At 41.6% G+C, this 25,347-nt stretch overlaps 1 protein-coding gene across 3 annotated transcripts in view; it reads right to left on the bottom strand.

The window, feature by feature from the left end:
• Positions 1 to 25,347, bottom strand: part of EPHA10 (EPH receptor A10) — a 390,522-nt gene that overhangs the window by 44,731 nt on the left and 320,444 nt on the right. Inside the window, exons 5-8 of one of the 3 annotated variants that reach the window (XM_069972669.1) lie at positions 24,277 to 24,442; positions 19,433 to 19,447; positions 7,678 to 7,777; positions 3,840 to 3,895 (exon numbers count right to left, since the gene is read on the bottom strand). In XM_069972669.1, the coding sequence (XP_069828770.1) occupies positions 3,840 to 3,895; positions 7,678 to 7,777; positions 19,433 to 19,447; positions 24,277 to 24,442 (337 nt within the window). Of the gene's footprint in view, positions 1 to 3,835; positions 3,896 to 7,677; positions 7,787 to 19,432; positions 19,448 to 24,276; positions 24,443 to 25,347 lie in introns of all 3 variants that reach the window. The other 2 variants (XM_069972670.1, XM_069972671.1) reach the window with 2 other exon arrangements.

The raw sequence follows: 25,347 nt of genomic DNA on the forward strand, positions 1-25,347 counted from the left end.
GAGGCTTTTTTGCCTAATAAAACCTATTATAGAGTTTCTTAAAATAACATATTTTCTACTGATTTCTGAAAAAAAAAAAAAAAAAAAAAAAAAAATATATATATATATATATATATATATATATATATATATATATATATATTATTAGGCATGGTCCAAACCTCTATATTAGGGATGAACTCTCGGCAATGATTCCCGCTGTCTTCCACCTCCGTGGAGAGGGTGGATACAGCCGGAGGACCGCCTGGAAAACTGGGATACAGCCTATGGCTAGTGACGGCGCCATTCTATCCATGGGTCATATTAAAGAGGATTTACCTGATGGTATATCCTCTGTAACAGGAGCTAAATTTGTTGAAGGATTGTCAGGAGATGCACTTAAACATAACCCAAGTGTCTGAGACATTTAATCTAAATGATCTTTTTCAGCCTTTTGGCCATAAGTAGCTTGTGAGTTGACCAGTTGTTGAGGGTTCATCGGGGTAATGGTTTCTGAAGAATGGTTATTTCAGAGGTAGGGGTTAGCCTCTACATGAAGCTAACATAACATAACATATTTATGTTATTTATTTATTATTTATTTATTTATTTATAGAGATCAACGCAACTCAAGCATACTTGGTCTGTGCCCAAGGGTGCGGCATTTCATTAGCAGTAGCTGAAGAAGTTGGAGCCAATCCTACAGAGTCCTAGAAAACATTGATAGAGCCTATGGCTAATAAAGCTAATAGGGTAATCAAATGATGTATGCTTAGATTCGAATGGACCGGAGCGTGCTCAAGTTGTGCTCTCTCGTTCTATATTATGCAGATGTACCTGTGTGGTGTAGCACTGCATAGTAGGTAAATAAGTAGTAAAATAACTGGTAGTCAGTAGCTGCATCTCTACACTGCTGTGTCTCAGACTAGATAGAACTGGCCGCTTCCTCCTACACAGAGTTAACTAGTTCCTCCTACAGGGGGTGAGTGTGTGTGTGAAGAGCAGGGATCGGTAGAAAGAGAGAAAGCACCTCCTATTGGTTGGCACAGAACACATGGTATAACAATAGCATTAACCCATTACCTTCTTTCAGCTGTGCATGGAATAACAAGACTTATAAATAACACTGACACCTAGTGGCGAAACTGTAAAAATACCTCATTACCACTTAACATGGCGTGAGAACTGTACAACAGGTGCCTCAGGCACTGGATACTGGGACACCACACCTTATACTGCAGATAAACAAAACAGCACTTTCAATTTCATAATGAAAGGACTTAGGATTCACGAGCAGCTCTGATAAGACAGAATTCCTTAGAAATGGAATGAGGCTGGTGAAATGCTTCAGAGAGCAGAAGATGGCAAACTGACATGACATATGCCAAAAATCAAATCAAGTTATCCATTTCTCATCTCTGGTCTATCTTTGACAAGTCCTGTCTAAAGTCATAATGTCTTGATAACCCAGAGATGTCCCACAAAGACCAAGCTTCACGCCAAGCGGTGAGAAAAGCTGACAGTACGGGAAGACTGCACAGAATTCTAACAACACAAGGTGTCTTAAACACAATCTGATTGAGTGACTTTACTTTGTTTGGAAGGAAGGTTGAATAGGCACTGGCATACATCATGAATATATTGGATTCCAAATGGCAGAAATTCTTACACATCTCATTGTAACAAGAACCATGTAGCCTTTTTTTTTTGCAGTCTGTGATAAGTTTTTACTTTTTCTTAAATCCTTTTTGTAACTGGCCAAATAATTTTAGATACTAGTAGGGGTATTTTAAGTTGAGAAGATTCTCAAGATGTAAAATAATTCATAGGATCATGTTACCCTGGGATATAGAGATGAGCGAACCGGGTTCGAGTCGATCCGAACCCGATCGTTCGGCATTTGATTAGCGGTGGCTGCTGAACTTGGATAAAGCTCTAAGTTTGTCTGGAAAACATGGATACAGCCAATGACTATACCCATGTTTTCCAGATAGCCTTAGGGCTTTATCCAAGTTCAGCAGCCACCGCTAATCAAATGCCGAAAGTTCGGGTTCGGATCGACTTGAGCATGCTCGAGGTTCGCTCATCTCTACTGGGATATGTTGTATTAGCTTCTGCATTTATGGAAACAAGATATATTTGGGGAATTATCTTGGCATACATCGATGGCTGACCTTAGGGGTGGGCAACCTGTGCGACAGTCAAAAGGGGGTGGATGTCTAATGACCTGCACCCTAATTGAACGCACTAGAAGCCATTGGTTCCTTAAACTGTCAATCACTCTTGTGATTTACGGCAGCATTATGTCTGCAGTCCCAAAACCTGTAAGCCCTATTGTAAGCCTGTAAGTAGTATATGGTCACATATGACTGTTGTACTACGCAATAAATTTGGGGGTACTTATTCTCCTGTGTTCCTTGTGAAGTTGAGAAAATATAAGTTGAAACTACATATCGGAAAAAAAATATTATTGTTATTTATTTTATGGCTAAATTCTAATAAAGCTTATGAAATAAATTTATGGGAGTCAAAATTTCACTACCCTCCTAGATAGGGGTTTAATCTTTAAAATGGGGTCTTTTGGGGGGCAGTTTGTTAAGTTTTGGCAGCCAGTTAGTGCACTAGGACCTCACGAAGGAGATATTTAAAAATTGCAGAATAGGGTTAATAAACCTTGAAATGAATTGTTATGTTAATATGTGCTGTGTTACCACTAGGGATGGTCCGAACCTGCCGAACGCTAGGCATCAGATTCCCGCTGTCTGCCCGCTCCATAGAGCGGGCGGATACAGCGGGAGGACCGCCTGGAAAACTGGGATACAGCCATAGCCATAGGCTGTATCCCAGTTTTCCAGGCGGTCCTCCCGCTGGATCCGCCCACTGCACGGAGCTGGCAGACAGCTGGAATCATTTCCTAGAGTTCGTGTTCGTATGACCCCGAACCGAACTCAGTTCGGACCATCCCTAGTTACCACCCCAAAAAAATAAATCTGCAAAAAATTTGTAATCTTTAAATTTTACACAGAATTTGCAAACTTGCTTTGTGCATCATGTGTACTTGTCATGACATATAAAAATAAAAAATCCCAAGCAGATATTGGCTATGTTCACACAACGTTTAACAGCGTTAAACTGCTGGCTGCCGGGCTGCATTCAGGACATTCTCAGGAATGATTGTTTTTTTTACAATTGGCGGCCGCACTTTACATAGTGAGTAGGGATGGTCCGAACCGAGTTCGGTTCGGGATCGTACCAACCCGAACCCTCGGTAATGATTCCCGCTCTCTGCCCGCTCCGTGAAGCGGGCGGATCCAGCGGGAGGACTGCCTGGAAAACTGAGATACAGCCATAGCCATAGGCTGTATCCCAGTTTTCCAGGCGTTCCTCCCACTGTATCCGCACGCTCCACGGAGCGGGCAGACAGCGGGAAACTGCTGCCGTGCGTTCGGATTCGTACGAACCCGAACCTCGGCAGGTTCGGACCATCCCTAACAGTGAGCACAGCTATTATTTCCGGACGCTATTATTACTGCAAGATGGGTCAGTGAACAGGTCTTTTTTATAAATTACATTTGCCTTAGATCAGTTAATTTATTTAGCCGCAGCATTGCACATGGGAGCATAAAGAGGGAGTGTACAGCACCTGGCCAATCAGCATTCAGCTTCACTGGGCCAGTCTGCATTTAGTCTCTTTTCTTGCTGTTTCAACAGACCAAATGGCCTTAGTGATGGAGCATTGACTGCATTTTTCCAGAAAGTGAGACACCTAATGGCCACCTTTATAGCATTTCATATAGAAAACAGGCAAAAAAATGTAATTGTACATAACTTTTAATTCTGACATTTGCCATAATACTCACAGTGAAAGTAGAGTTCTTCGTCTCCATCCTGGCTGGCTTTGCTGTAGCCACATTGCCTGGAGAAAGGGAGGACAATGCTTGCTTAAAATTCCATATGATGAATGTGAAGCATAATAAAGTAGGACACATGATTTATATGGCTGGGTTGCAAATGAAATAAAAGGGAATGGATAAGAAAAAGAAATGGAATGTTAAATAATACCTTTATTAGAACTCATGAGATGACATTTGGATGTGTATCAGGTATCGTTAACGCATACGTACATGTAAATGGACTATATGGATGTTCCGGTAACATCTGAATGTAATTCACCATCTTTTAACAAGTTGATTTTGTTGTGAATATAACCCATGAGATTTCATAAAATTCACATAAATGTGCAAGAGAATGACATGTTATGTACAGCCTTGTATTTATAGCTCTCTGCTAGATAGATAGTTGAAGCCTGTTAGCGGGAGCTTGGAGAATGAATTACTTGACCCTCCACATTTACAACAATGGAAGTCTGATTTAGGCAAAAGCATTTACATGTAGGAGAATTATTTTCCAACTCACTCGGAGCTTTTCATATTTAACCCTATGATGGTCCTACTTTAATCCTTTAAAAAAAAAAAGTTTCATATTTTCGTTATACTGTAGGGTAATCATTGTCCTCATTGTCACGCAAAAATAAAAATAGGAGACGTGATTTTCTCTTTGCTTTTCCAAATTGAAGCAAGCACTGAAAATGCAACAAGGCACTGTCTAGGGTGGAATTTATAGACTACCCTAAGGCTAGGTTATACTCATTTTATGCTTCAAAATACACCTATTTTACTTCCATAATGTGTTTTCATTGGATTACATTGAAATTATTGAAATAACATTGCTCTGTTGACATGTTTCATTTCACACAACTAATTTTTATGTATATTCTAATTAGCTGTAATACATAAAAAAAATGCTTGAAGGGGTACTCCAGGGACATCATTTCTTGCACATAAATTACATTAATAAAGGTATATAAGGCTGGGTTCACACTGGGTTCTTGCAGTCCTTTTAATGTAACCGTTTTTCAATAGGTTACTTTTACACAAAAGGATGGTCAACCATAAGAAGAAAAAAAAACATCCATTTTGATCCGTTTATTTTTAATAAAGGAAGTGAATGGAAAAACATATCCAAACGGATTACACACAACGACATCCAAATATATATATACAGTGGTACCTTGGTTTAAGAGCATTGTTTTGATTGAAGAGCTCCCTGTACTGGGTGGGAGGGGGAGTGGGGGAGGGGCATGGTCTGCATAGCGGGGTCTACAGCACTGTACTCTGACCCAGGAAGTCTCCCTCACCTTCCAAATCATAGCAGATCCACTTCAGGCTGGGGCTTGCATCAGAAGACAGGACTGTGGAGGTAATCTCTCTATAGCTGTAACCCCTCTCTCCCCGGACAGAGAGTGCTGCATGTATGTGCCCACATCTGTACTGCTCATTCATTCCTGCTCCCTGCAGTCTCTGTCCGCCCTTGTGTTTCCCATCCTCTCCATTACTGTACAGTAACTTATAATATCACATATTCTGCTGTTTCTGAATGTTTGTTTAATTAATTTTACATGTTATTCAGAATAATAAATCATTATTTTGGGGGGGTGGAACCAATTGTCTGCATATCAGTGATTTCTTATGGGAAAATTTGCTTTGGTTTAAGAGTGGATTTAGATTACAAGCATGGTCCCAGAACGAATTATGCTCGTAATCCAAGGCACCACTGTGTATATATATATATATATATATATATATATATATATATATATATATATACATATATATATATTTTTATATATATATATATATATATATATATATATATATATATATATATACCATTCGGCTTCCATTGAATTGCAGGAGTAAGGGGCGACATGGGCTTCTTTGCTGCCACCACTATTTGTGTCAGGAACTGCAGGGCTGTCTAAGAGCTATGCAGAGTAGGGTCCTGGGTCTGTGTACGGCAATGTCTGCACAGTAAGCTGTGGTTGCTATCATCATTCATTCTGTTAGTGAGGCTAGCTGAGTGGAGATAGCAATCACTGCATTCTCTAGAAAGGCTGCCTCGCCCTGGGTACTGTATATATAAGAATATACATTACACAGGCGAAATGGGAACCTGCTGATTATAGTGCAGTTCCCAACACAAATCCTGGTGGCAGCAGCAGGGCTGTATTGACCCTTACTGCTGCCATTCAATGAAGAAAAAAAAAGAAAAAGAAAAACTATATGTTAATTTAAAAACTTCTACATAAAAAAAAAAAAAACCCTGCAGTGTGTGACACCAGCCTAAAACACAGGGCTGGATTAAGGTTGGTGATTGGATGCTTCCCACCATATTACAATCACTCTTGTCCAATATAGCAGCCAGCACCACCAACCACAGTCCATCATCTTCCTACTTTCTAAAGGAGGGCAATGCACCTAGGATTTCATGGCATTGAGCGCTTTAACCAGCAGACAGCAATGTTATCTTTGACTGGTCTCCCTGAAATCCGTGATCTGTTTCCCTTAATACTCTATAATAAGGCAATTTAAACACATTTATTTTTTAAGGAGTTTTTGCTTTTTTTTAAAGTGGTACTGTCAAAGTTTCGATCATACCAGGTCTTATTCCTGGTCCAGTGATCGCTAGGGAAGTGAGGGAAACACAACACTGCTGTCTGTCTTCCTCATCTGACTCACTTGTTCCATTAGGGTACGTGCACACTGTGGAATGGCGAGGAATAACCCGGCACGCATTCCCAAGCTCACACCCGCCAGCGGGCACACGCATCTCCGCCCGTGTCATAGACTCCATTCTATGCACGGGGGGATTCTGTCGTCTATTCAAAGAATGAACACGTTGATTCTTTCGACGGACAATGGAATCCGCCCATGCATAGAAGGGAGTCTATGACATGGGCGGAGATGCGTGTGCCCACTTCAGTCCGCTGGCGGGTGCTAGCTTGGGAAATGAGTCAAGTTTTACTACAAGCTGATTAACGAGTTCACAGATACAAATTGAAGTCGGTCTCAGGACTTATTATTAATTCTCAGGAAATTATAATAGTTTTTTCAACTACTTTTACGGTTGGTTTTAAATTACAGCTAGATTTTTACCTTATTTTCGAGTTTGTAACTTTCCAACCAGTGATTTCAGTTTTGGAGGCTCGGTTTACTCATCTCTAGTCAGAATGAAGCAATTAGTTGTAGAACAAGCATTATTACACCGGGTAATATCAACCGGTTTGGCCGATAATTGACTGATATAATAGGGCTCTTATTTGGGCAAATCAGACTCTTGTCTACAGTGGACAAAGTTCTGCCTGAAAAAATAGTGCCGAGCCAAGTTCTTATGGAATTTGCGCTCTGCAGTTCACACAGCGGAATTTTCACACAGAATTTTCTGTGGCGGATCCGCTTTTTGCTAGAAGAATTTAGATGTCAATTCTTCTGGTGGATTCCGCTGGCGGAATCCCGTTAAAATGAATTGAGCAGTGAATTTCTGCTCTGAAATTTTTCAGCACAGAATCAGCGGGAATACTCTCGGAAATTCAGCGCGGCACCCGTGCGGAATTGGAAAAAAGGAATGAATTTAATTAAATAATAAATGAATTCTGGCAGAATTCCACTGGGGTGATTCTGGGTGGAACACTTTCCTTGCAGATCCTGCACAAAATTCTATGAGGATTCCGTGCAGAATTCCGCAAGAACAATTTCCTCGTTGATTCAGTACCGATTCCTCAGTGTGAACTGGCCCTTATGTGTAATGGAATAGAAAATATGATGGGCTAATAGATGAATCTGCCATCAAATAGCTTACCTCCTCCATATCATGAGTCCTATCACCATTGAGAGTAGCACAATGAATCCGGCCACAGACACTATCACTATGATGATGAGTGGATTCTGTTCACTGGATGCTAGAGCCACTGTAAAATAAACAAAAAGAGAATGAGGAACGTACATAAAGTTTATTAAGCACCATAGAGATGTTCCAATGAGCGAAGAACTTCTGATGTAAAGTATACATAGCAAAAAGAAACTGATGCTTCCTGCTTTTTACTTTTTTAGGTCTTTAATGAGGTAGGCCCTTTGGAAGTACAGGTTTATACAAATATGAATAATATAAATATATTAAAAATTATGCATTATCTAACATTAAAGGGGTATACCTATCTAGGACACATATCGACAAGATAGTTTAAGTGTCCCCTAGATGTAGATCCCATCTCTGGGTTCACACCTATCTTCAGATCGAGGGCTCCCGAGCAGAATCTGGTAAGTTACATCATTTGCATAACTCCCATTGACTTTAGCGAGAGTTGTGGAAACTGCTAACCCCTCAAACTACACGGTATAGCAATGTTCCCATTAAGTAGAAAAAAATGTGAAAAGACTTCATTATTGCCGCATTTTAATTGACCTCAGTAGAATGCATTGAAGCCAATGAAATGACGGACGTCCAATGCATAAAGTGTATGAAATAACGGGTGTTATCTGCGCGGACGTCAAAATAATTATCACGGCAACATTTTTCGGACGTCTTTCGCTCAAAAAAATGCTACTTTTTAGTTGTTCACACAAAGTTCTTCTTTTTTCCCCGTCCTTTCACTGTCTATACTCAATTAAAGACACACCAAAAAGCCAATTAGTCCACCTAAACTAGAAATAATGTACCAACAGATGTCATTGCACTGATAGGTGGCCAAGCTGCAAAATAACCAACATCATTTTGAATGCAAAATGATGGACGTCATTTTAAAAAATTTTAAACGGACAAGAAAAAACGTTATCGGAGCATAGCCTCTTTACATAACTCCCAGAGTAAGGGGGCATTCATGCATTCCGTGTATAGTAGTAGCAACATAAATCGTCCTAGTGTCCTAGATGGGTAGTGACCTATCTGTTGTAGACTTAGCAACTGTGAGACCAACAGGGAGCCAGAAGTCTCAAAGAGGAGCCTTGAGGAACCCAGGTAGGTTAGTATGTATTTTATACAAAATTTTAAACATAAATCCTAGTGGGATTTTTTTTTTGTAACAGTATCAATGTCTCTGACATTGAAACTGACCAGAAGAAGACTGATCTGCAATTCTATCCACAAATCATGGATAAAAGTGGCGCTGCCCCCCCCCCCCCCTCCCATCACATTGAAGAGTAACTGACCACTATGAACAAGGTCAATGCAAATGTAAATGGGGGGGGGGTATCCTAAACACATGAAAAGTAATAACCAGATTGATAAGATGAAGTACAGTGATTCATTATCCCGCTGCAAATTGACGTAAAGCAATATGCTCCCCTCCTGACAGGACCGCCATAATGAAAACTGTATTTCAAAATGACTCTACGGAAATATTCAAATGAATCCTTCTGGCTTCTGTAGTACTCACGCATTCATATAAGATGACACGAGAGAAATATTTCTGTTTATCACAAGGCCATATTAAAATGATGACATGTGAATGCTTTTCTTATTCATTAATTTTCCGCCACCCAGTGTTTGCATGAGAAGGTTCTAGGCAGCCACACTTTTTTCCATAAAAATTTTATTGGATTCAATTCATTCTGAAAATGTCTCTTGAGCAGTAAACGGATGCAATTTAAGGCCCCGTTAAGCACAATCTGTAAAATTCATACTGAGCAAGTTATCATTCCAACCTTTCATTTATAACTGTGGTGTCTGTTTAAATGGAAATCATCCCTTTCTCAGACAACAATATTTTTACCATGCGTGTCACCGCCATGGCTTTTTAACAAACTGTGTGTGAGCCGCCGCTGTCGCCGCTTTGGAGCCTTTTAATGGAACAAAATGAAAGGTTTTCATACATACATACAATTTCTCAGCAGATAAAAACCACTTGCCCCAACTAATCTGCTCTTTTATAAATTGATATCAAATCCTTGCCCTAGTTAATCCATGACCTCATCTTGCGGCGTTAGTTCATACTACAGGGCCAACATCGGCTGTACTGTATACGCTAAGTAAATCTGGTAGAACTGAATAGTATTTTATTTTATGCTTTGATAAATTGCTAGGGCACAAGCGACAACTTGGTGGCAGTCCCCACACTGGGTACGTGAAGTACAGAATGAGACAAACACAATAAAGAATAGCGTCAGGACAGGGGAGGCAGGGACAAGACACAACAGTGAGCCCTGATGCTGAACCCACCAACTGTCCCTACCTACTTGCCTCAAACGGCCCTAGGACAACCACGAAGATGTTCCCTGCACTGGATACGTGCACACAGAACAAGACAGACAAACCGACACAATAGCAGATAGTCAAACAAGTAAGGTCAGAACCAAACGGGCAGCATATGACAAAATCAGGTTACAATCGAATAGTCAAAAAGTCAAGCCAGAGGTCAGGTAACAAAGTCAAGCAAGCAGAGGGAGTTAGGACAGGGAGCGCAGGAATAGACAAGGGGGAGCCAGGGTTTGAAACCTGAATAGCCAGCGCTGGGAGACTGCCTTAGCTTTGGACCAGCACTCAGATCTTCCAGGTTCCAGATAGGTAGAGAAACCAGTCAGTATACTCAGCTGCATAAATCAAGTCTCTTAATGATCGGTTTAACTCCCACATTGCTAGGAAGCTGAGAAGCAAGCAGGTGTGGCACATAGAAGTATAGAAGTAAAATCTGGCCCAGTTCACACCAGGTTACTGCACAATCCTGACAAATAGTCAGGCAGATACAGGTCAAACCAGAGATAGCAGAACAGTACAAAAAACAGAAGGCAAAACGGAGGTGAGAATGACGGGCAAAGAGGTCAGAGTTCAAAACAATCCAATATAAATGCCAGCTCAGGCTACAAAAGACTATTGAAAGCAAGGTCTCAGAAAACAAGTCAACCTCTTATGAGATGTCAGGTCCTCGACCAGGGTATGATTGAACTGGCCTTCCCACATCCAGACATCACACAGAAAAAGACTGACAAGGGATAGAGATGAATGATGAAGGCAACTGTCTATCACCACTCAGTCTAATGGTGCGTTTACACATAACGATTGTCGTGCGAATTTGCGCGATATTCGAATTCGAACGATAATCGTGTAAACGCAGCGAACGATCAAACGACGAACGAGAAATCGTTCATTTTGATCTTACAACATGTTCTCAAATCGTCGTTCGCAAAAAATTTGCAGATCGTTCCGTAAACAGTCGTTCGCCGATTTAACCAATGTGTGAGATAGGTTTAAGCGATCGCAAAACGATTTTCCGTACGATATATTGTACCGTCTAAACGCTGATCATTATGAAATAAAAAAATCGCTACTCCGACATCGTTATTCGTACGATCAGGCCAATTATCGTTTCGTGTAAACGCAGCATAACTTATCTGCAGCTCTGGACTAGGCTAGCAGAAACCAAGCCAGGTGTGGTGGCACCTGTCAAGCAGCACAACTGGAAGAAACTGCAGGAAACAAACAACTCAGGCACTGAATCATGGCCAAAAGTGCAGTCACCTCCATAGTATCAGCTGCCACTAGATGTCACTGTATGAAAAAACTACTGAGAGGAAGTGAGTCGGTGAAAGGCTAAGCCACAATGCTGACAGTAATCCCCTAGGTGAAGAACTAGGCCTGAGGCATGAAGCAGTTCCCAAACAAATAGCATATTCGTTATGTCACCCATAGATCGCAATCTTTTAACGGAAGTAAGTTTAAAGGGAATTCATCAGCACCTGGGCCCTACCTAAGATGCTGACAGTATTCTGTAGCTGCCAGCCCCCTAGTGAGCATGGTGCCTTTTGGTAATTTTCTGTGCAGTGGATTATACACAATCTCAGGACTCCTACTGTAATGATGTGTCAAAGAGGAGTTGTTTGTGCTGCACTCTGGCCGCCTAACCACTCCTTCCCTCTTTTTTATGAATAAACTCTGCTGGAAGGGCTCCTGCTCGCCCAGCTGTAGGCCAGTGTCTCTGATTGCAGATCAGTCCTCTGTAGTCAGGTTATGTCTGAAAAAAACACTTAAGATATAGTTAAATCTCTGATCCCAAATGTGTTGAAGCTGTGGTCTAGGGGTAAATCACCTGTCTAGAGACCACCAGCAGTTCATTCTTTGGTTCAAATCCCTGTTGAAATTTAGTCGATGGCCGCTATTTTATTGCAAATAATTGACATTATTTTAAAACAGAGGCCGTTGTTTTGAAATATTGGCCATTATTTGCCATTAAATGGCGGCCATCCACTCAATTACAACTGTGTTTGAACATAGCCTTTCTGTGTGTTCAATCCACTCCTTATTTTGGTTGCAAAATTCTGAGCAAAAACACTGTATGGGAACAGCCTTAAAAATGATACAATAATGACAAGAAAAAAAATATAAATATAAATAATAATAATAATAATAATAATAATAAAGACCTATATTTAATTTCCATCAAGGGATTCAAACCAAAGGATGAGCTGTTAGAAGGTCTCTAAACAGGTCAGTTACCCCTAGACCACAGCTCCTACACATTTGCCTTCAGAGATTCAACTATACCTGAAGTGTTTCTTTCAGACATTAACTGCCTACAGAGGACTGATCTGCAATCAGAGACACTGACTGACAGCTGAGCGAGCAGGAGGCCAGGCAGCATTGATTATTCATGAAAAGGAGGGAGGAGAAAGGAGTGGTGAGGCAGCCAGAGTGCGCCACAAACACTTTGACACTTCATTACAGTAGGATTGTGCATAATCCACTGTATAGACAAATTGCCAAAGGGCACCATGCTCACTAGGGGACTTCCAGCTACAGCACACTGTCAGCACCTTAGGTAGGGCCCGATTCCCTTTGAGGAGTATATAATGTGTATTGTCATCTTGTCCTTTCTGCCATCATTCATCTTTCAATGTTGGGCTGTATCATTGCCTTGTGGCCACTGGAGCCCAAAAAGAAAAAAAGAAACAAAAAAACTCCTCTGCTGCCTCTGGCTGACAGTTTGCACCAGGTATGGGGAAGGATCAGAATTTGAGGAGAGATTTCTATAAAGACACAAAATCCTAGTCTTTGTATTAGGCTGTACATTTACTGCGAACAGTGTTTTTTTTTTTTTTTTTTGTAAGTAATTAACTTGTGCATTAAGGAGATATAAAATGTTCCGTTTGCAGAGCAGAGCAGGAATAAAGGTGTATTAAATTATTTTGGGTTAATTGCCATAATATATGAGATATAATTATGTATAGTCTATGAGAAAGTTAGAGAATATAGTTATTGCTGTGGAGCTAAAGATACAAGACGGTTCGTGAGATGAAAGCTACTTAATTAAAAGATAAGCAGAATAATTGTAGATTATTGAAATTATGGATTATTTTACAGATTTATATTCTACATAAAACAAGAGGACTTCTGTGGCTCAGGAAAAAGAAAGACGGTAAATCCAAACGACTATTCCTGCTATTTCCTGTGATAACTTAAAGCTGATCTGTTAGCCGAATATGCTGCTCTATGGTAGGGCCGCATATTATAGCTAGTCTGTACTTTTAGCAGCCAAAATTAGAAAAAAATGCTCTTTTTAAGGCTATGTTCACACAAAGTATGTTTTCGTAAAACCGTTGTTGCTATCGGCAACAACGGCCATACTTTATGCAAAAACATACCTTGCCTTGCTTTCTATGGGATCCCGGCCGAAGAATATACACATCGTATACGCTCTGGCCGGGACCCCTCACATCAGTTTTCTGTGGCCGCTATTCAGTGAATAGCGGCCGTAGGAAACCATGTCAGTGCACACTATAAAGTGACCGGCTCCGTCCGCTTGCTTCATAGTGTCCTATGGGGAGTTCTGATGCGGGTGTGCACGGATGCGCCCGCATCAGAACTTTGCGGCAGGAAAGATCATCCGGCCAGTACTACAGATGTTTTTTGCAGAGACCGCCCACTCCATGACCCGGCCGGGTGTGAACATGGCCTAAAACTTTGAAGAAAACAGCGTTCATAGTTATGAGTGAGCTACCTTCCCCCCACCTCTCAGCCTGTCAATCATCCCACAATGGTCCTATTAGACAAATCGATTTTCTTCCCTCCGATTACCAATAAATTTATGCAAACTAGAAAGACCCGAAATCATTCACCATAGTACACGGAACAAAAGTCATTAGTAATGATCTAAACTACTATTGTAATGAAGATCGTCTGTGTACTCGGTACATAAACCGAGAGATTTGCAAACGATTAACAATAATTTTATGGTCAAATTTTCATTAGTTATTCATTGCCTTTATACACATGGAAGGATCTCTTAACTTGGAACCATGTAAAAAATTTTGCACAATATTCGTTTTGTGTCATAGCACCCTAAGGAGCAGTGGTAGACCTGGAAAGACAGGGAAATGTGACCCTCATAAATACCCTAGACATGGCTGTCATCCATCCATGACATGGCTGAAGCCGCTGTCTAAATGAGTGCCAATAATCAAATAAAGAAGGCTGCCCAAAGATTGCTGGATTGTTTGTGCAGCCCTTTCCTTCAATCAGCCGATCCAATCAGCTAACAACAAAACATTTGCTTGTTCCTTGAGTTATTGCTGGCGTTTTAAACAGGTTAATATCAACCTGTTTGACTTATAATCACCCCATATAATAGGGTCCTAATTCGGCAACTATATTAGTCTCATATTACAAGGTTGTTGTTTTTTCGTTTCTTTTTTTTTTTACCAACTAGACTTATAGTCTCACTGTCGTTATAACTTTCAAAATCTAAATCAACAGTAGATGTGATATAAAGCAAGTTTGCAATTTAGATTCATTATTATTTATTTTTTAAACAGGCACTTCCTGTTTTCGGAATTTTTTTCTCTCAAAAAAACAGGAAACCGTAAGAAAACAGAAAGTCCTGTATATACCAGGCAATTTGAGCGCTCACAGAGAGAAGGCAGTCATGTGATTGATGGACACATTGAGCCGTGACTCTCTGTACTTGCCAGAATTCCTGTGTTTAGTCTGGTATTTTCAACCAGCACAAGTTAGAAAATCTGCCTTCAGGAGACTGGCCTACAGTAAGTATAGCTGTTATATAGCTGCCTTCAGGAGACTGGACCTGGATACAGTAAGTATAGCTGTTATATATCTGCCTTCAGGAGACTGGACCTGGATACAGTAAGTATAGCTGTTATATAGCAGCCTTCAGGAGACTGGACCTGGATACAGTAAGTATAGCTGTTATATAGCTTCCTTCAGGAGACTGGACCTGGATACAGTAAGTATAGCTGTTATATAGCTGCCTTCAGGAGACTAGGCCTGGATACAGTAAGTTTAGCTGTTATACAGCAACCTTCAGGAGACTGGACTTGGATACAGTAAGTATAGCTGTTATATAGCTGCCTTCAGGAGATTGAACCTGGATACAGTAATATAGCTGTTATATAGCTGCCTTTAGGAGACTGGACCTGGATTTCTGGTAAGTATAGCTGTTATATAGCCACCTTCAGGATACTGGACCTGGATACCGGTAAGTATAGCTGTTATATAGCTGCCTTCAGGATACTGGACCTGGATACCGGTAAGTATAGCTGTTATATAGCTGCCTTAAGGAGACTGGACCTGGATACGGTAAGTATAGCTGTTATATAGCTGCCTTCAGGAAACTGGACCTGGATTTCTGGTAAGTATAGCTGTGTTTTACAGCATGATAAAAACAAAAAATAATGAATGTATATTGCAAACTTTATTTTACATCCACTGATGATTAAGATTTTGTAAAATTATAACGACAGTGACACTTTAAGCAACATAGAACAGCATATTCAGCTAACATATCTTCTTTTAGGGTGCGTTCACACCTACAGGATCTGCAGCTGATTTTCTGCAGCAGGTTTCAGTTAAATAACTGAACACAGCATCAAATCTGATGCTGTGTTCAGTTATTTAACTGAAATCTGCTGCAGAAAATCAGCTGCAGATCCTGTAGGTGTGAACGCACCATTAAGGAGTTTTTAGGGGGTATTCTGCAGAAATTAAACTATGAACATGTTTCTGCCCTGGCACTGAGCATAACAAACTTTGCTCTCCTGGTGTCCTCCTAGGTCATCTTCAGGTCCCAGCTGAACGATCTTGCCTCCAAGATTGTTCAGTCGGGATCCGAAGATGAATCTGGAGGACACCAGGGGTATGTTGAAAGCCTGTAAGAATGGCCTGTTTGTTATGTTCTGCACATGGGCAACAACATATTCAAAGTTTAATTTCAGTGGAATACCTCTTTATCATAGTGCTGAAACTCTGTAATCAACTTGTTTCAATTGTAGTAGCTATATAACTGATAGGTAGTGGATTAACATTATGTGGCCTAGAACTAGAAATCTCTGCTCTTTCCTGTGGGAGGCATTTGTTTTCTCTAGAAGTCAACATTAGCTTTCTGTCTGAATTGGATTGCACTGAATTGACTTACAGAAATAGAAGATGTCTTCCATATGAGGCCAGATTTATTATCAGGCACAGTAGGCCTTTGGCTCCAAGAAGCAGAGGTTAAAAGTTATCTCTTTCTCTACACAGCATGTATATTAATCTTATTTTCTTTCATTGCCAAATAAAAAAAAAATGAGTGTAAGAACTGAAAATATGAACTAATTCATATAGAAATATATGGAGAAAATATATTAAAAGCTACAAAAAGATTTTTTTTTTATTTCTTTTTTTTTTCTATGCCACTAATCTAGCAATTTTTGACTCAATTTTGCCCATTATTTAAAGAATAATCTGACACATCTGATTATGTCAGGACCATATTACATTTTGCCTTTGCAAGAATGTTCCTTGAGGGTGCGTTCACACCTACAGGATCTGCAGCAGATCTGCAGCAGATTTGATGCTGTGTTCAGTTATTTAAATGAAATCTGCTGCAGAAAATCAGCTGCAGATCCTGTAGGTGTGAACGCACCATAAAGAGGATGTACCATCAGGTACACTCTTTAAAATTGCACATGAGTCAGACCTTTTTTTTGAACTGTGGCCCAATTCCCGCGTTCGGCGCCGTTCTATTCATGGTTACCGGGCCGGGAGTAAAGCACTGGAGGCGCCCCCAGTGGATGGAAACCCCCGCTCCTCCATGACGTGCCTCTAGTGCTTCACCCTGGCCCGGTAACCATGAATAGATTGGCGCAGTACACAGGAACTGGCGCAGTTCAATTCATGTGAAATTTTAAAGAGAGTGTACCTGATGGTACATCCTCTTCAAAGAGTACCTGTAATCAACCCCCAAAACCTGAGCTATAACTATCATCAAATAGCTTAGGGTGCACTGATTTCTAGTCTTTTTACAGTTTCTCGGTATGCCCTCCTGCTCCCAAGATATGTAGATGTATAGTTTTCCTGTCAATTCAGTTAAGAGAAACTATCTTACCTAAGTTTCTTACCTTTATACTTCATAATCTTCATGCTAATTATGCATTTTGGTGCACTGGGGGCGGGACTACCACCCCCAGTCAACATATCCAGCCCAGCCTGCTCAGCCTTTCTAATGAATATTTGTGATGCAGTCCTCCAGACGAGATGGGGCCGGTTCAGTGCAATTGGGGAGGTAGTTCCGCCTTCAGTGCACCAAAACACCTAAATATCAAAAAGATTACACTCATAGCGCAGAGGGTGAAGGCAAGAAACTTACCTTCATCCTCAGCACCCTGTACACTATAGGGACATATAGGCAGATTAAAGCCTTATAACCTGCTGATAGTTTCTCCTTATTTGTCAGATATGCGTAAGCTTGTTTTATTAATAGAGTGGATATCAGGTGATGGGTATGATTATAGAGCAAGGGGATGTCATTTATACTGCAAGAAGGGGATTTATAAAGACTGGCGTACAAGTACGCCGGTGTTATATTAGGCCCCGCCCCCTTTTCCCTGTCAGGATTCACTAAGAGGCGCACACTTCTTAGTGAATCCGGATGGCCACATGCCCAAAGCTGTACCCGGCATACTAAATCTACATCTGCTTCCAGCAGGTGTCGATTTGGATCAGGATTTACGCCTGTGAGCAGGTGTAAATCATGATAAATGAGTTGCAGGGTAGGCCACGCCTCCTCTCCATCTTGTCACGCCCCCCCAAGCTCCCCTAGCCCGCCCATCGGGCGAGCGGGGCGTACAGCACCTTCTCCCTGGCGTGCACCTCAGGCGGACATTTGATAAATGTCCCCCCCCCCCCCCCGAGTGTATAGTCACACCCATCACCTGATATTCACTCCCATTATTAATATTATGTTGACGCCCATTTGACAGTTTAATAAATGATTTACTGGAGGGAGTATCAAGAAACTGTAAAAGGAGCGTGATCAGGACACCATAAACTATTTAAAGAGACTCTGTCAGCAAGTTTATGGTGTCCTATCTCAGTGTTGCATAAACTAGTGACAGAGAAGCTGAACAGAATGATGTATGACTTACATTGTTCTGTGCAACTGATTCAGAGATCTCCTCCTGAATAACATGGGCAATAAGTAAACCTCTCCATTATGTGCATGAGCCCAGTAGTCCTGGATATTCATGAGAAGCAGAAAACTCTGTCCATCAGCTGCTGATTGGCAGTTATCTATCCATGTTGTGTATAGGCACTCACCTGTCAATCAGCAGCTGGAGGGCAGGGGGAGGGGTGTGGCAAGAAACCTATTCTCCTGCATATTAGGTGAACGGATGAACAGAATGATGTAAGTAATACACCAATCTGTCACTAGTTTATGCTGCCCTCATTTAAGGTGATTCTCTTTAATGATTGGCTACAGGTCCTCTGAATAGGGTACCTGATCTGATATCTTTAAAAGCCATGGACAGAAGCAGGGAGCTGTGGTAGATTGATCATCGCTGGAGGGAAAGCAGCAAAGAAGGAAATGCCAGCCACTTTGCCTTTCCCAAACAGGATCCAATCTATGATTTTTTTGTATGCTTGAGGTCACTGTGCGGTGGCCAAGTAAAAATCTGGAGCCATTCAGATGTCTTCCTGATGGGAGATGTCTTCTTTGCACTGCCTAAAACTTTTGCACATTTCTGTATAATATAAAGATTATTATTAGTAATGGAAAAAAGTAATAAAACTTAGAGAGAAAAGAAAGGCGCTTTAAAGAAGAAAAAAAAAGGAGTCAAAGTTTTTTGTAAAATAGATGGATTATAGCTTCGGGTGCCTACAGGCTATAATAGGGTAAATGGAGAAAAGAAAGCTACAGTATATGCAAAGAAGTCGGCACACAACTATGGCCGAGTAATAGGCATGAACTTTATGTCTGTGTTTACTCAGCATGATTCGCTTGTACTCGGCTCGAAAAGCTGCAGGGATTTAGACATCATCTGTGATAATGACCAAGATTAAGTGACATAAAGAGCAATGATGACATTTAAGTGTGATTTGGATAATTTTATTACAATCTGAATAAAATGAACCGAGAAACATTCACAGGATAAAAAAATTACCCATAACTCTGTGCTGTTTTGTGTCTGTTCTGCAAAAGTAGTGATAACCATTTCTTTATAACAGAAAATGATGGAAATGGAACCAAAGTATGTTCTCAGCCATTTATATAAAAGATGACTCCCGCATTAATGTGTCTACCTATTAGGAGAGAAAGTATTTTTTTTTTTTAATACAAAGTAGGAACCAACACTAGCAGAGTATGTGTCTTCCCAAATTGTGGAAGATTATAAATATATATATATATATATATATATGCAAAAAAGGGGTCCTAGGAGCCTCAGTTACAAGTCTCAAAACACGGGAATAGCCAGATATCCCTCTCTCCAGAGAAGGAAGCCCATTGCCAAGGGGTGCCTCCTAGTGGGGAGAGCACCAAACCACCCTGATACGTAGTCCCTCAGGTCCTCACTCTGTTGTGAGCTTTGGGACCTAAATAAGGAAACACCAGGGTGGCCCCTATAAGTCAAAGTCTAACTCTGTGGCGAGTATAACGACATAACACAAGGGTTACCAAGGCTAGGCATCCATCCACAGACTGCAGTTTCGGGGTATTTGCCCCTCATCAGTGTGGAGCAGGATTCTGGCTACTGGGGCAATGATAAATAGACCAACAAAACACAACAATCACTGAACTCAGGGAGAACAGTGAATAATTCAGTGAACAGTGAATATATATATATATATATATATATATATATATATATATATATATAGATAGATAGAACATATAGCTATGATGGGGACTAGGGATGGTCCGAACCGAGTTCGGTTCGGGTTCGTACGAACCCGAACCCTCGGTAATGATTACTCGGCAATGATTACACGGAGCGGGCGGATCCAGCGGGAGGACCGTCTGGAAAACTGGGATACAGCCATAGCCATAGGCTGTATCCCAGTTTTCCAGGCGTTACTCCGCAGTATCCACCCGCTCCACGAAACGGGCAGACAGCAGGAATCTGCTGCCGAGCGTTCGGGTTCTTACGAACCCGACCCTCAGCTGGTTAGGACCATCCCTAATGGGGACATCTTTTTCTCATGTACTTTGCTATATTAGGCTATGTAAAGCTTTAGGTTATGTTCACACTACGTAACTGCTGCAGAAGTCACGGCTGCTGTTACAACAGCCGTGATTTCTGCAGTATTTTAGTGCTGCAGGCTGAGGGAATCCCGTCCGGAGTGTATACACATGGTATACACTCTGGCCGGGATCCCTAGTGGCGCTGCGAGAAACTGACATCAATAGCGGCTGCAGAGAACCTGTCAGTTCACACAATGGAGTGTGCGGCTCCGGCCGCATGCTCCATTGTGTGCAGTGGGGAGTTCTAATGAGGGCACGCATGGATGCGCTCGCATCAGAATTCAGTGGCGCTAAAGATCATCCGGACGGTACTGCAATACCGGCGGGGATGATCTTTTCTGATATCCATCTATCCTAAGGTTATAAGAAGAGATATACTAAAAGGGCAGACTAGATACACCCAGTGGTCTTTTTCTGCTGACAATCTTCTATGTTGTTATCACAACTTGGTTCTTGTTTTTTTTTTTCCGAAGAAATTAATATTTTTTTTGTAAGTTGTTAACAGAGATCTTTTTGTTCAGAGAATATACAATATGTGCTCAAAAATTCCAAGAAATATTATAAATGATAACACATGCATTACCGTGTGGAAAATGACTTTTCAATCAAGGTCCATAAATATTCATAGGTCAAATCACTTCCCACATAATATGCAGTTGTGTTTTTTTTTTTTTTTTTGCTCATGTTTATGCTGGATCATCAAACCACAAGTACATGTGTCCTTACATGTTAAATATTTCTGTGTTTTATCACAGCCTAAACAGACCAACAATAAATGTTTTCTTCTGATTAATATTTGGGGCAAGCACCTTGATAAGCACCATGTTAATGTGCCCATGTTACATAAGGTTGGGGACTTTTTATATTGCTACTTTTTGATTTTTAAAGGGATATTCCTATCTTATTAGGGATAGGAGATAACAAGCTGAATGGGGGCAATATTATCATTGGAATGAATGGAAGACACTTTTTGTTCACCGTCACTGCTCTTTTCATTCTTTATGGGCCTCAGAAATGCTCTCGGCGGCTTCACAGAGAATGAATAGAGTGCTGGCCTCGATTCATTACAGGAATGATTATTAGAGATGAGCGCAACTCGAGCATGCTCCAATTTAATGGTTGAGTATTTCACTGGAGATATTGGATGAAGCCCTAGGGAGTCCAGGAAAACATGCATATAGTCTATGGCTCTATCCATGTTTTCCAGGCAGCCTTGGGGCTGCATCCAACTCCTTCAACCATCAGTAATGAAATGCGAACCACCAGACTTGAGCTTGTTTGAGTTGTGCTTATGTTTCTGTTCTCAGGATTGCTGCGGGATCTTAGGCTGCATTCACACGTTCCGTGTTCCGCATGAAACACGGATGTGGAATGCCTGTAACAGACTCTGTCCCCGCCCGGGCAGCATCTGTGATAAGATGCTGGAAGTGGGGGAACTGTACAGATATGCGCCATGCTGTAATGAATCAGTCGCGCAGCTCTATCATTACAGAGCGGCGCATATTTGTAAAGTTCCACCGCTCCCAGCATTTTATCACAGATGCTGCCCAGGCAGAGGTAGAGTCCGTTACAGGCATTCCATGTCCGTGTTCCATGCGGAACACAGAACGTGTGAATGCAGGCTAAGAGGTCAGACTCCTAATCCTCATCCAGTCACTCATCCAACTTCTGCCATTCCTCTCCTCTCTGTCCCTATATCACTCTGTTAGTCTCTCCCTGCTCTCCTCTCCTCTCTGTCCCTATATCTCTCTGTTAGTCTCTCCCTGCTCTCCTCTCCTCTTTGTCCCTATATCTCTGTTAGTCTCTCCCTGCTCTCCTCTCTGTCCCTATATCTCTGTTAGTCTCTCCCTGCTCTGCTGTAACTGCCTGCTGCCATCCTGCTCTCTCCTCCACAGCCGACTGGTCACCTTTGGAAATGAAATGCCTTATATAGAGGTGGAGGTGCTGACATCACAGAGGGGCCTGATTGGAAGGGCGCTAGGGATTATGGTTAATCCCTTTCTCCCACCCAGTGACGCTCCAGATAGTATGTGGGGGCCGCCATTTTTTTTTTTTGTGTGAATTTCCTTAACGAATCAGCAGGAGTTTGCGTCGCAGAACAAGGCAAATTAACAGCGCGATTTGCAGCGAATCTTGATTCACCAGATTCACTTTGCTTATCTCTAGTGACAGCTGTAGCCCACACTTCAATGTATTATTTTGAACTAAAGCTGCAGCTTCTTAAAATCAACTAGTAGGTCTACAAAAATTGCAGTGTAGCCCTAGCCTAAATGGTAAAATGCATTTACAGCAAATAAAAAAACGTTTTCTGTTTTGTGAGTTTAACAGAAAAAAGCAATAGTATTCCCTTGTAATAGTGACCAAAGCCAATGAATACCGAATGCCTTGGAGTAGCTTGCTTACCACTTCTATGAAAGCGCAACACCAGAAATCAATCTGCCATCAATTTATCCTAATAATAACCTATAACCCCAATTCTGCATGTGACCATATAAGTCCGATAAATGTAACATATGGGAAGAGAAAATAAGTGCACTTCTGACAGCTCTGCTTGTCTAGGTACCTGCCCTCAGCTAAAAGTGAAGATTCCTTCCGTGCTGATCAATTTCTCATTGAGCAGGGTGCAGGGAGAGCAGAGAAGCAGCTGTACAGTTTGGAGACTGTCTGGGCCCATAAAACACTGGATTCACAGGCCAGAAAGGTCAGTGCTTATCTGGGAGCTTGGTGAGGTAAGATTGCAGGTGGGTGTTTTGTACAGCCCTGCTTTTCTTCTCTCTGTGCTCACTTATCCCCCTCGACCCCTCCCCTCTCCTCCATAGAACATAATGGACACAGAAATTTCAACATTGTGTGAACATAGCCTTTCTGTGTTTTCAATCCACTCCTGGTTTTGGTTGCAATATGAGGACCACAATACTGACTGAAATATAGTGTGTGTGAACCCAGCCTGAGGCTATGTTCACGCTACGTAAATCTACGTCCGTAGTTTTCGCCGCAGAACTACAGCCGTAGATTTGCGGTGTGGAACATAGCATTATTTGCTATGGGATCCTGGCCGGAGCGTACACACATCGTATACGCTCCGGCCGGTTCCGATACGGCGCAGCAAACAACTGACAGGTCCATTATTTGCAGACGGAATTCAATGAATTCCACACAGTGAAGCGAGTGGCTCCGGGCTCGCTTGCTTCACTCTGTGCTATGGGAAGCTCTGATGCGGGCATGCGCTGATGCGCCCGCATCAGAGCTCCACAGAGAAAAGATCATCCAGTCGGTACTTAAGTACCGGCCGTGATGATCCGGGCTGAGATCGGCCGTTCTGTGACCCGGTTGGAGTCACTGAACGGCCGGTCTCATACGTAGTGTGAACATAGCCTTAATATGTATTGATTTCTGAAAGTTGACATTTAAATGACGTTTACACTTTAATGAATATTGAGGCAGCAATCTGCAGTGACATCACCCTGGCCACTGATCACTGCATAGAGCAGGATGAATATTCATTAGGTAGTAGCAGGAGGGCAGATCAGTGGGTCAAGGGCTACAGTAGTTCCCCAGTGCCCCAAACCACCCAACATATGGCACTGAGGAAGATGGTTACTTGATTTACTTGAAAAAACTCTAGTGATTTAAGGTAGTAAAAAGGTTAATGGTAGACTTCCTGGTGGTTTAAGGCAGCAAAAGATTTTACATTCCTAGGGAGTCTAGTGAAGGTGTTGATGGTAATTCCGTTTTGTTGTTGTTGTTGTTGTTGTTGTTTTTGCGAGGAATTCCCTAGAAAATAGAATTAGTGAGCAATTTCCCCTAAACTAGCCAAAATAAGGAAATTAACCATTAACTATGCAACCTGGTGGTATTCTGGTAACCTGAAACACATTCAGTGCGGTGAATTGGGTTGTATACTATTGGTATTATTGGTACTATTAAATTGTTTTCCGGTGCTAGAAATTACTTACATTCTCCAAGTGTTTCTACTTCAATGCTTGGGCTATAGCTTCCGTAATCTTGGGAAGATGATGATGTTCGGATTTGGAAGACATAGACAGTTCCTGGTTTTAAGTTATTCACAGTGACGGCTGTCTGTGGTGTCTTCAGTGTGGAGTAACTTTGGTCTCTTTGGTCCTATAAGAAAACAACATATTTTATGTTTTTTTTTTTTTCTTCAAAAAAATCCTCAGTATAATGGATCTGCTATTATTACTGTAATCCCGACTATTATCACTCTTCACACTCCTCACACTAAATCAGCAAGTTAGACAAATCCAGCCTGCTGATAGCCCCCTATAGCGCCTATAACCTTTAGGGACACTGAGGAAGAAGGTATGTCTGTTACATTCCTTTTCAGCACCGGTCCTGCGCTGTTAGTCAGGGTAAGCTCTGCACTACCACCTGATCCATTTATTATCATTAGAAGGTTGCGGGCTGGATGGCACAGCAATGCTCTTGATAGGGAGCTATCAGCAGGTTAGATTCGTTTCCTTTGAGGCTATGTTCACACTATGTTTATTTTCGTAAAACTATGGCTGTTGTCGCCGATTGCAAGAATGGCCGTAATTATTACGAAAATATAAGTAACATTGCCGCCCATGGAATCCCGGCGGGAGTGTATACACATTGTATACACTCTGGTCTGGATCCCTAGTGGCACCGTAGAAAACTGATATGTCAGTTTTCTGCAACCAGTATTCATTGAATAGCAGTCGCAGAAATCCCTGTCAGTTCACACAATGGAGCAAGCGGCTGCTCCATTGGGTGCAGTGGGAAGTTCTGATGCGGCGCACTCAGCGGGCGTAAAGATCATCCGGCTGGTACTGCAGTACCGGCCGTGATGATCTTTTCTGAGACCGGCCGTTCCGTGACCTGGCCGGGTGAAGGAACAGCCGGTCTTTTACAGCATATGAACATGGCCCAAGGCTATGTTCACACAACATACATATGAAAATATAAATTTACACAATGCCCATTCTTTTCAAAATGAAATGATTTGCATTGAAGTCAATGCAAACAACGACTGTTTTTTTTCTCAC

Source organism: Dendropsophus ebraccatus, chromosome 5 (genome assembly GCF_027789765.1).
Source record: "Dendropsophus ebraccatus isolate aDenEbr1 chromosome 5, aDenEbr1.pat, whole genome shotgun sequence".
Lineage (NCBI taxonomy): Eukaryota > Metazoa > Chordata > Amphibia > Anura > Hylidae > Dendropsophus > Dendropsophus ebraccatus.